The sequence below is a fragment of the Typopeltis vanoorti genome, chromosome 19 (genome assembly GCF_054136105.1).
Source record: "Typopeltis vanoorti isolate ZY-2024b chromosome 19, IOZ_Tvanoo_1.0, whole genome shotgun sequence".
Taxonomy (NCBI): Eukaryota; Metazoa; Arthropoda; class Arachnida; order Uropygi; family Thelyphonidae; genus Typopeltis; species Typopeltis vanoorti.
Window position 1 is genome coordinate 54,059,065 of NC_143567.1, and position 12,625 is coordinate 54,071,689.

At 34.4% G+C, this 12,625-nt stretch overlaps 1 protein-coding gene across 2 annotated transcripts in view; it reads right to left on the bottom strand.

The window, feature by feature from the left end:
- LOC150096126 (organic cation transporter protein-like) overlaps positions 1-12,625 on the bottom strand; it is a 156,005-nt gene that overhangs the window by 124,732 nt on the left and 18,648 nt on the right. Inside the window, exon 2 of one of the 2 annotated variants that reach the window (XM_090408869.1) lies at positions 3,389-3,492. In XM_090408869.1, the coding sequence (XP_090264995.1) occupies positions 3,389-3,492 (104 nt within the window). Of the gene's footprint in view, positions 1-3,388; positions 3,493-12,625 lie in introns of those variants that run through there. The other variant, XM_090408870.1, reaches the window with a different exon arrangement.

The window sequence follows — 12,625 nt, forward strand, 5'->3', positions numbered from 1 at the left end:
TGCAAGAGAAATGGTGGGAGCAGTAGAGAGAAAGAGAGAGAGTAGGAGAGTTATTTTGGAAGTTGCAATGAATACATATATAGGGATAGTCAATATAGGAATTGGATGGCCTTGAATGTATGGAGAGTAACTGAGTTTGGGAAATATATGGAACAAGAGAATGTAAAAGTAAATGGGCAGCAGGACCAGTTATAGACTAAGAAATGTAATGCCAGGCTTTTGTATGAATACCAGGAGAGTCAGAAATAAGGCAATGTCTACCATCTACACACAATGCTATTTACACCATCAATAATATTTTCTGTCTGTAAATTATGTGTATTCTCTGGCTGATTTGCCTGTATGTGGGATGAAAAACTGCGATTCCAGGAAAAATAAATCTCACTATCTTCATATGATGGAAGTTTTTTCCCACTTGCTTAGACTATAATAAATTCAGTTTAATCCTTTATCCAAGTGTAAGCAAACAAAGTTTGTGCCTGAAGTATCTTCAGGACTGAGGCAACTCGTGGTAAAGGTGGACCAATTTCTCATTACTCCCTGTCTTAGTATCTCCCATAATGCAAAGCACATCTCCTTGTGGACATGTATAATGCTATGCATTAAGGGAAGGGCCACTACCCAGACCAGTTTTGACCTTTATTGAGGTCTCGTCAGTGGGAGACAGAATCAGAGGTGGTGATACTAAGGTGGAAGCGATGCAGAGGTCATATTTACCTATACAAGTTGCCAAAAGGTGTCTCACCTTATTATTTTTACTCTGAATTTAGAGAAAGATGGAAGTTTTTTCCCACTTGGAAAATTTGGCAACTCGTATTACCACCTCTGGGTCTGGCTCCCACTGACGAGACCTCGATAAAGGTCAAAACTGGTCTGGGTAGATCCTTTCCATAATGCATAGCATTATACATATCTGCAAGAAGGTGTGCTTTGCATTATGGGAAATACTAAGACAGGGAGTGATGACAGCTTGGTCCACCTTTACCACGAGTTGCCTCCGTCCTGAAGATATGAGATTGACTAATTCACCTTCAATCAAAAATGCCTATATAAAGATTCATGTTGTCGTGACAATAATCGAACACTGATATTTTTTCATTCAAAAGAAGCAAGATCTCATACTTTTTTCATTGTGCTACAGATAGGTAGTATAATTACTAATCAACTTTCATCATTAAATCCTGGACTAGGGATGGAGAGAGAATTCTATCTACTTCTCTTTAAAGTCATTCAATATCAATCACTTTCCAAATCACTTGCCACTTTCATGAGAAAAATATGCTTCTCTCTTTCTTTCTAACTATACTTTACTCAACTTCCAGAGATAAGTCCTCAATCTTTTCCCTTCCTCCAATAATTGAAAAATCTGCTGTGTATCTATCCTTAAAATTCCTTTATCATATCTCTTTTTCACCTATTCTCCCCCCCCCCCCACAGTGGCGTATCCATGTTGGCAAGGACCCTTCCCCCCCTCCCCAAAAAAAGAAGGAAAAAAAACTAGAAAATTTTCCAAAAACCTTTTCCTAATTAAAATTCATTTTTTTATTTATGTTATGCCCTGTCTTATATTTCTATACTACTTATGAATTAGCAGTCACATAAGGTGGGAATACCCTATAGCTCTCGGGAATCATGGCCGCTGTGAAACCAAGGCAAACGAAGTAGCGCTCGGTCTGCCCTAGCTGGGCCAGAGGAGATCATGAGTGACATGTATTGGCGATCACTACAGATTCTCAGTCATAGGTCGTATGCAATGTGTCTCAAATCATCTTTTAAACTTGACCTCCCCCAAGCTTAAATCCTGAGTGCACCACTGCCCCCTCCCTCTCTATCTGCTATTCACTTTTCAGCATATGCAGTAGTCCATGGTTTTAACATCACCTTCATTGTTTGCCTCAGCACTCTCTTCACTTAAATTAGGTGACAGGCCTGCACACAGTAGTTCATATGTAGTAGGTTCAAGGCCTTATAAAAATGAACGATAATTTCTTTACTGCTACTGATGTCCTTTTTAGAATAGCATTATCCCTTTGTCTTGTCTTTACTACCTAGAGGTGGTAAAGACAACTTTAGCTCTCTGCCCACCATCACATCTAGAACCCCAGTCTTCTCAATCTCTTGAAACATGGTCTCACTAATCTGCAATCTTTCAGTCCGAAGGGAAAATACAGATATCCATTTTCCTCTAAGCCACCCTTAAATTATATTCAAGTCATCCTAAAATCTATGTCAGTCATTTATGTCAATCTATGTCAGTCATTTATGTTAATTTATGTCAGTCATTTATGTCAATCTATGTCAGTTATTTATATTATCAATCTTCTTTTGTATGATCAGTAAATAACTGTCTGTGTTTTTAAAATCATCCACAATTGCACCTCTCTCAATATAAAAACACTCTACAGTACTTGATCACCCAAAGGAAGACCTAGGTTCAAATCTGGTCGCCAACTAGAGGAACATTTTCTAAGCCTTTCTTCGACCGGTTCCCATAACAAAACTCATAAAACTTGTTATTTCATCCCTATAATCCATGATCGTTTGGAGCCGAAGGCTATTATCTCATTATATTACCTCCATATTCATAAAGAAATTGGTTGAAAGGCAGAGAAAATGTGATATATTTGAGGTATACAAATTACTGAAGGGATTTTACAAGACTAATACAGAGGAAATTTTTCAGAACAGGTCTGGTGGTGAGAGAACTAGGGATGATCCTTGGAAACTATTTTTAGCAGGGATGTCAAGTCTAAATTTCTTGCTTGGAGAGTGGTGAATGAGTGGAATAGGGTACTAGAGTCTGTTGTGGGTGCCATTACTGTGGGTTCAAAGCAAAGTATGACAGATATTGCACGAATGTTGGATGGTTCTGGACATGATGTTTAGGGCCGCCTTTGATGAGTCTAAGGACTCCATAGAGTTGCCCATATAATAATAATAATAATAATAATAATAGTAGTAGTAGTAGTAGTAGCAGTAATGTCATCTGCATTAAGTAAAGAACTATGCAGAATATCTGTTACTTGAATATCAGATCAATGCTACTTTTCTTATAAATTAATGCCCTATTTTAAATTTAGTTTCTGTAAATTCGCATTTTTTGCCTAGGAATTTTATTCTCCAATTCCTAATGGCAGTCTTGAATAACATAAATCAGTTAAAATAAATTTTATTATGCTACTGAAACCGCAGTCTAACATCTCCAAGTTTTGTGTAGAATAAAACTTGGAGATGTTGCCATCTTTTACCATCTTGCTAGAACAAGGTTTGGCCTGACTTTGTTTCTCTGGTGCATCACTCTCGATAATGTTTAAAAAAAAAACGATATACGTAATGTATTATACAAGCATTGCCTAAATTTGAATGATGCAAATAATTAACTACTTACTGATCGGAAAGCTGTCCCAAAATCACTGCACCACACACACCACCAACAGTGAATAATGTGCTAACAATGTCCACTAGCCACTCCCTGTTGCATACGAGATCCCACTGCAATATCAAAAGAAACAAAGTATTAATATGAGTATTAATATGAATTTGGTCTTTGTGACTTTATTTTTCTTTCTCGTGTACGTTTAGGCAATACGTGGCCCAGGGAGAGAATTTTCTATTTCTTTCATGATAAGCTTTAAACACCCCACTATCTTAATTCACCATCAGCGAAATTGTGGAAAAATCGGAGGCTCTATCACAAAGCACTTGTATGATTGGGCCTCCAGATGAAGACATATACTGTAGTTAATGAAAAATTATTTTTTACTGTTATTAGCTAATATTATTATTATTATTATTATTATTATTATTAGCTGTACTCTCCCCAACTCCATTCAACATTTACACGCACGATATTAATCAGTTACCACTCAAAGGTAAGATATTCCAGTACGCAGACGATACAGCAATAATATCCATTCATAATAACGCAAGCATAGCCCAAACAAATATGCAACATGATATAACTCTGATCATAGACTGGCTCACGAAAAACTCCATACACCTAAACTCAGAAAAGACAAAATTAATGATATTCAGAAATCCACTGACTCAACCAGTTGATAACAAGTATATAACCATCCAACATCCACTTTCCAACATAAAAAACACACAGAACAGCAAAACCACTACAATCACTCAGGTTGAAACAATACGATACCTTGGAATTTACCTCGATGCAGATATGAACTGGAATAGCCATATAAAACATCTACACAACAAACTCCGAACAATAAGTGGCAAACTCTACAGATTAAAAGACATAGTTCCCATACGCCTAAAAACACTAATATACAAAGCACTATGCCAAAATATACTAAGATACGCTATAACAACGTATACTTTCTGTGCACCCTACAAATTAAATAGATTAATGTCGATACAGTATAAAATGACAAAACTGATCTTTTGGGAACAAAGAGAAAATCACGACCTTATAAACATTGCAATGGCAGAACACAAACTACTGACAGCAAAACATTTATGTCACTATGCAGCCTTGCTAAAACATTATTTCGATGCCAACTACAGGACAGTTAGAAATACATACCGTATAACAAGACCTCAGACTACTAATTATATCACATATAAATACAATAATCACTAAGGAAAGGCCACGTGAAACTTCTACATCCCAGACATGATAAACAAATTACCTTTTGAATACAGAAAACTTACAAACTACAATAGCCTGAAAAGAGCTCTAAGGACATACTACGAACAAGAAACATGCCCCCAAAATACCATACAAACTTAATGAAACACAATATATTCGCTCAGGCTTCCAGTTGCATCAGGCTTCCAGTTGCATCAGTACATTCCAATTTATTGTGTGTGGGGGGGGGGCGTGTGCGTGCGCGTGCGCGCACGCGAATTTCTCAATCATAGATTCCGTAGCATCCTAACACAGCAAAAAAAAAAAAAAAAAAAAAACATAATAACCAACCGGTGTCAACCTCAGATAAGCTTACATTTAAGCTTCGAGGATGAAAGGAGAAAAAAATTAGCTCTCATCCAAGATGTATCATATGTAACCAAATGCATGTAATGTATGTATCACAAGAAAACCACTGTATGTATTATATGTAAACCAATGTATGTAATGTAAATATCATATGTAAACAAATGTAAGTAATGTATCATATGTAAACAAATGAATGTAATATATATAATAATTGTAACAAATGTATGTAATGTATATAATAATTGTAACAAATGTATGCAATGTAAAAAAAAATTATTATTATTATTATTATCTATATATATCTCTTCACTGTGTACCACTTAATTAGTGATAGCCTTGGGCCATCTTATCTCTGATTGGTATCAGTGGAGATTGAACTGCCCACTCAGTCTCCAAAAGTTAGATAGGGCTAAATGGCCTCGCCTACTCCCGTATACGGGAATAAAAAGACGTTAGCTGATTTTTTTGTTTTTTATTATTATTGTTACGGGCGACTCCAGGGAGTCCTTAGACTCATCGAGGGAGGCCCTAAACATCATGTCCCCACAACTATACGACATTCTCACAGTATCTATCATACCTTGCCTTGAACTCACTCACCATCATAGCACCCACAACAGACTTGGACAGCTTATTCCACTCATTTACCACTCTAAAAATAAAGAACCCAGCTCCAGGGCCGTATTCATGGGTGTGCAAACGTGCGGTGGCACAGGGCACCGCAAAGCGCAAAAATTGAAAAAAGAAAATTAATTTTTTAAAATTGTTATATAAATTAATATTATAATTATTATATAAAAATATTATTATATAGAAAAATATATGTATATAATTTTACAACCAACTATTGTTGTTATAGTAAGTGAAATAAGATCGTAGCACTAGAGCGGTAGTATTTGAAACTACTCTAAGATATATAACAATATCATACAACACGGGCGGCAAACCTATGGCACGCCCGAGAATTTTGCTGGCATGTCAGCGATTTACATATGGTATCCTTTTATACGCTTATAAATTATTCAACCTTTTTTTTAATTGTTACAATACATACAAGTTAAATTTTGTTTTACAGGAGAGAGAGCAGCTATGAAGACATGAATTCTATTGGTGTGGTATTAACAAAAGATCATGTGACCCTATAAAGACAAATGGAACCGACAATTTTTGAGTTGAAATGATAATTCTCTTCAACCGAATTCCATAGCATCTGTCATAACAACATTCACTATATATTTCTTAGTTTTAAGACATTCACAATGGGGTGTCGTTTATCGTTCTGATAGAACTTCTCATTACTGGTAGGCTCTACTCACACAAAATTTCAACCCTTGATATATTTTTATTGCCTTGTTTGAGTTTGAGCTGGAAGGGGAATTCACACAAGCATTATATGGCATGTTTCAATTCGTGGTAGAATTTTATTTGAAGTAAGCCTTTGTGATCTGTCATAATGACATCGAGAATTTCAAATGCTAACAAACAAACAAACACTTATTTCATGTAATTGAAAATTAGACAAGAGTTTTAGTTAGATACTGTGTTTCCTGTGCAATATATGGTTTTGCTTGCATCTAATACAGCCTAGTTTCTGTGAGAGGGGTACATGTGATTCATTAGTTAGCACCTTTTTTATTCCAGCTGTCTCTAATTGCACTATTTGTTGAGAAATATATTACACAGACTGCAAAAGCCTCTGTACCTTATTCAGAGATACAATAAAACTAATTTTTTTTTTCTTGCATCTATAATGGCTGTTGGGGAAGGCGTGTTGTTTTTGTGTGGGAGGTATATATGCAAAACGTTTTAATGCCTTTTTTTTTTCATAAAGTGACGCCAGGGGGGCCAGTTATACGCGAGGGCAAGTTATATTCTTCGGTAAGCGTTCGCCGACAAGTCGACATCCTTTTGCCGCTTCCCCTGACTTCTATGGTGAGTTATAATGCTTAAATATTTTTCTCACCACCGTTTTTTTTTTTTTTTTTTTTTCTTCAAACTAACATCATCAAAATCAATTTTATACTGAATAATATTATAAATTTTTGGTGATCAGAATGGGATATGTCAATGAAACTTACCAAAAGTTAATTTAATAATGTTGGCCTGAGGAAACTACAATATTGTTAGTCCTGTGATTGATAACTAATTTAAATGCATACTTTTATATTTCTCAATATGCTACACCGTATACATAAGTGTACTAATACTCTTTATTTTATTTATTTACTAAAATAAATAGCCAAAAGGTTCACGTCGGCGATACGAAATTATATAAATTAAGTGGATATTAAATCCAACATTAAACGTTAGTTTAATGTATGAACTTTAAAAAAAAAAATGGGAACGGTATTTACGAGTACGTTTGTTGGGACTGGGCCCTCTAATACAGTAAGAATAAATAAATATAAATACAGTAAAAATACAGTCTTATAGAAAAAGAATTGAGAACAACTGGTCCTTAGGATTCCCAGACTTTTTCCCTTTTCTAATCGCACGTGCGTTCGTTATGCATTTCGCACCGAGCATCCGCCAGTAGGCAGAAATAAGCAACGGCAAGTGCATTATTGTTGCGCATGTGCACTGTTTTGTTTTTGCTACTGTAAATGGGAATTATAAAGATAATTTAATTTAGGCATATAATAAAATGTTGATTTTTTTTAATTATAAAAAATGCATTTGATTTAAGTTTTGAGTTATTTTGTGACAGTTCTACTGAACATGGCTGGCGAAAATAGAAAACGAAAAGTATCACAGTCAAGCAGCAGAGAGTTCCAAAGCTGGTGGACCGAAGAGTATGAGTATTAACAAAGACAATAAAGCAATATGTGTTTTATGTTTCGGACAGTTGTGTGCAGAACGTCGTCAGTAAAACGGCATTATGAGACAAACCATAAATCGCTCCTTGAGAAAAGCAAGGACGAACAGAAAGAATTTATTGTTCAGGCAATTAAAAATATGAATATCCAGTCAACAACCCTAATGAAATTTATCGGCAGTCGTTCAAATATAACTGCTGCTAGTTTTTTGGCCTCAAATGTAATTTCCAAACACGGGAAACCTTTTAGTGATGGGGAATATATAAAGAAGCATGGGTAAAATGCGCACCAGTTCTCTTTGAAGATTTTGAAAACAAGGAAAAAATTATTCAAAGAATAAAAGATATGCCTTTGGCTAGAAACACTGTGAAAGATAGAATCATAGAAATGGCTAGAAATATAACTCATCAGCAAAAAATAGATATAAAATCTTCTGGTTTAATTTCTCTTTGTCTTGATGAGACTGACATAACTTGATCAGCTCGTTTAGCAATTTTTATTCGTTATTCTGTTGGGAATAATATCAAAGAAGAATTGATAAGTTTAACATCATTAGCAACAACAACAAAAGGAATAGATGTTAAAAAAACGTTTAATCAAAAGGAATAGATATTTGAAACGCAGTTGTAAATGCACTTGCTGAAAGAGATATAGATCCTTCCAAAATTGTATCAGTAACTACTGACGGTGCTCGCAGTATGACTGGAGAGGAAAATAGGTTCGTCAATTTATTTACCAAACGTATGGGACATTCAGTTCTGAGTTTTCATCGTATTATACATTGGCAGGTTTTATGCGCAAAGGCTAGTTTCAAGCCACTGGATGATATTATGAGTATTGTAATAAAATTGGTCGATTTTATATCGGCACACGCATTAAATAAACGAAAATTTATAGAATTATTAAGTGAGGTAAACTCGGTGTACAATGGTTCTTATGTGCAACAACGTCCGATGGTTAAGTCGGGGTTAAGTTCTTCAAAGATTTGTTGAGTCTTTAGATGAAGTCAGACTTTTTTTACATAATGAGAAAATCATTGAAAAATACAATTAATTAATGAACGTCGAATGGCTTTCGAAATTAATGTTTTTTACTGATTTGTGTTCACATTTAAATGGATTAAATGTTAAACTGTAAGGTGTTAACAAGACAGTTATTGTCATATTTGATTTAATCAAAGCATTCGAAGCTAAATTACCAGTTTTTAATCGTGGCGTTATTTCCAATACCTTCCGATATTTTCCAAATACAAAAAAATTCTTTGCAGATCTAGAATCCCATGAAAAAACAGATCCAGTTAAATTCCCAAAAGAGTTTTCTACATAAATATAAAGACCCAATAGGCTTCGATTCGGCGCTGCAAACATTATTTAAATTAAGGGGATATTAAATCCGACATTGTTTTAAAGCCGATTAAGAAACTCAAAGATAGGAATCAAAGAGTTTCACGCCGAATATAGCCAACTATAAAAGTTTCGGCGGATTGTAGCGTACGCTGACGCAAGTAGTTCAACACTAGGGCAACTCGTAGCAGAGGAGCATATAGTTCTGATAATAGTGATCAGAACTATAACCTCCTCTGCTACGAGTTGCCCTAGTGTTGAACTACTTGCGTCAGCGTACGCTACAATCCGCCGAAACTTTTATAGTTTGCTATATTCGGCGTGAAACTCTTTGATTCCTATCTTTGAGTTTCTTATTCGGCTTTAAAACAATTTTCTTCAAGAGATTTTTGAGTGGCTGAATTTGGAAGATATAGAAATGCAATTAATCGATTTTCAACCTAGTTCTATATGGAAACAAAAGTTTGTCGATTTGAGAAATGACTTGGAAATAATGGAAAATGATCGATTATTGGGCGCAATTAAAAAGAATGCAGAAGAGGAAATATTGAAAAGCAGGCATGCCATTCCTGAAACCTTTTGTTGTTTAAAAAAACTAGCGATGGCTATATTATTAATTTTCTCCTCTACATATGCTTGTGAGTCATTATTTTTCGAAATGAAGTTTATAAAAGACAGTTCAAGAAATAGAATGACTGATGAATCTCGTTCTGCGTGTGTATTACTAACAGTGACAAAATATGAACCTGATATAAAGCATTTGGGATCTAATGTACAACAGCAAAAATCTCATTAATAAATTGATATATTGATATTGATAAATTAATAATAGGTTGATATTGATTTGTATACGACAATGTGTATGCCAAATTATGAGTTCATTTTTATGAAATTCTATGTTAATTTTTAAACTTGTCTCAATAAAATTCTGCAATTAATTTTGTATTAATTTTCCCCCAATTAAAAATTTCACGGCACGTCAGCAACTTGATTTGTAAATATTTCGCACGCGCCGGCACGTCAGCAACTCTATTTGTAAACTTTTGGCACGCGCACATAAAAAGGTTCGCCACCACTGTCGTACAACATAGCGTTAAATAGGGAAAAGTGCATTTAAAAACAAGTGTTTTTAATAATTTTAAGGAGTTTTTTTTATTTTAGTTTATGATTTTATGAACAAGTATATACACGTACTGTCATGGCAATTTTTGTTTATGTGACATTACTTGCAAAACATCTTAAAAAATATATTTTGTAAACTGGTTTTTGGTTATCCGACATCAGAATTTTTCTTCAATAGCAGTTTTCAATCTATATTGGATTTATTTATTTTCTAATATTATCCATTATACATAAAATTACTTACCTGATAAATAAAATATGTTTTAATTTATTAACTTATTTTATAATTAAATCTATCGTATTTAATTCTAGCGTATGACTAGTCGTGAGAGAGATTATTATGGAAGAAAATACCCAAGTGGGCATGAAAAACGAAAGCGAAAACAAGAAAAAGAAGCGGCTGAGGAACGGCGAAGAAATTCACTGTTTAAATTTATGAAGTTGAACTCGTATATTTGTTCAGATATATCAGTTGATAACGGGAGTTCTGAAATAACTACAAACAGTTCTTCGGCTTCAACATTAATTAATAATGAGAGCTCTGAAATACCCAAAGGAAGCGGAGAACATGACGGGTTTGGTCAAACAATGAGTATTGAAGATCCTAAAACTGAGACACCAGAGGAAGGTGAACTATTTACTATTGATGATCCAGCAACATGGCCCAAAACTTTGAACAACGCAACACTAACACAAATTGTACAACGTGGTCTGCCGTCTCCTTCGACTGAAAATGATTTTCCAAAAGATGACAACAAGAGGTGTTTTTCCACAGGACAATTGCAAACGGAGAGAAGCAAAACAGAAGATGGCTTGTATATTCAAACTCTTCCAACTGTATTTTTTTTTGTTGCAAATTATTTTCTTCTGGTGATAATTTTTTATCTAATAATGGCTTTTCTGACTGGCGACATGTAAGCGAAAGATTAAAGTCGCACGAAATCCAGTGCACATGAAATGCATGTATTCATGGACACAAATGGAATCTAATTTAAAAAATCACAATACAATTGATCAGACAAATCAAAATGTCATAAAATTTGAAGCAGAACGGTTAAGAAATGTTTTAAGACGAATAGTAGCAGCAATTCTTTATTTATCCGAACATAATTTAGCTTTTAGGGGTAATTATGATACTTTGTACACAGCCCATAATGGTAATTTTTTTGGAATCATAGAATTAATTGCAGAATTTGATCCACTTTTAAAAGATTATTTAATGCGAAAAAAAATTATAGGTAAGAAACAAAATTCGTATCTATCACCTCTTGTGCAAAATGAATTAATTGTTGATATGGGAACCAAAATTCAACAAAATATTGTAAATATGATACGACAGGCAAAATACTATTCAATAATTCTCAATTGTACTCCTGATGTTAATCATCAGGAGCAAATTTCAGTAATTTTTAGATTTTTACATATATTTGAAGCAGATATTGAAATTCGTGAACACTTTATGACGTTTTTAACAACTAATGACACTACTGGTAAAGGTATATATGAAAATATAAAATCACTTTTGAATAAATTAAATCTTAAATTGTCACATTGTAGCGGGCAAGGGTATGATAACGGAACGAATATAAAAGGAGTGTATAAGGGAGTCCGTGCTTATAATTTAAATGAAAACGAAAAGGCATTTTATACTCCTTGCGCCTGTCATAATTTAAATTTGATTTTAGGGGATGTCGCAAAATCATCAATTATAGCAATACATTTTTTTAATGTTATACAAAAAAATATATACATTATTTGCTGCCTCAACTTCACGTTGAGACATATTAAAGAAAGTTGTTAAACAATTAACTCCAAAACCGTTATGTGATACAAGATGGGAATGTAGAATAGCATCAGTTAGATCTGTACATTTTCAAATTCCAGAATTTTTAAATGCACTAAAAGAATTATTTAAAACTGCATCGGATAATACTATCAAAGTAGAAGTGGTTTCAATATATGAACAAACAGATTCATTTGAGTTTATACTAAGCCTTGTAATTTGGTAGGAGCAGTGGCGCACTCAGGATTTAATCTTGGAGGGGGCCGAGCGCTCAGGATTTAACCTTTGGGGGGGGGGGGACGAGTTGAGGTAGACGTTTTGCGAATACACACTACACATCGCATACGACCTATAACTGAGCATCTGCAGTGATCGCTAATTCATAAGTAGCACACAACATAAATAAAAAAAATGAATTTTAATTAGGAAAGGATTTTTGGAAATTTTTCTAGTGTTTTTTCCTTTTCTTTGGGGGGTGCCCGGGCCCCTTGGCCCCCTCTGGGTGCGCCACTGGGTAGGAGCTTTTGTCAAAAGTTAATTTAGTAAGTAAAGTATTACAAAATGCAAAAATTCCCATAGACGTAGCAACTAAGCATATTAA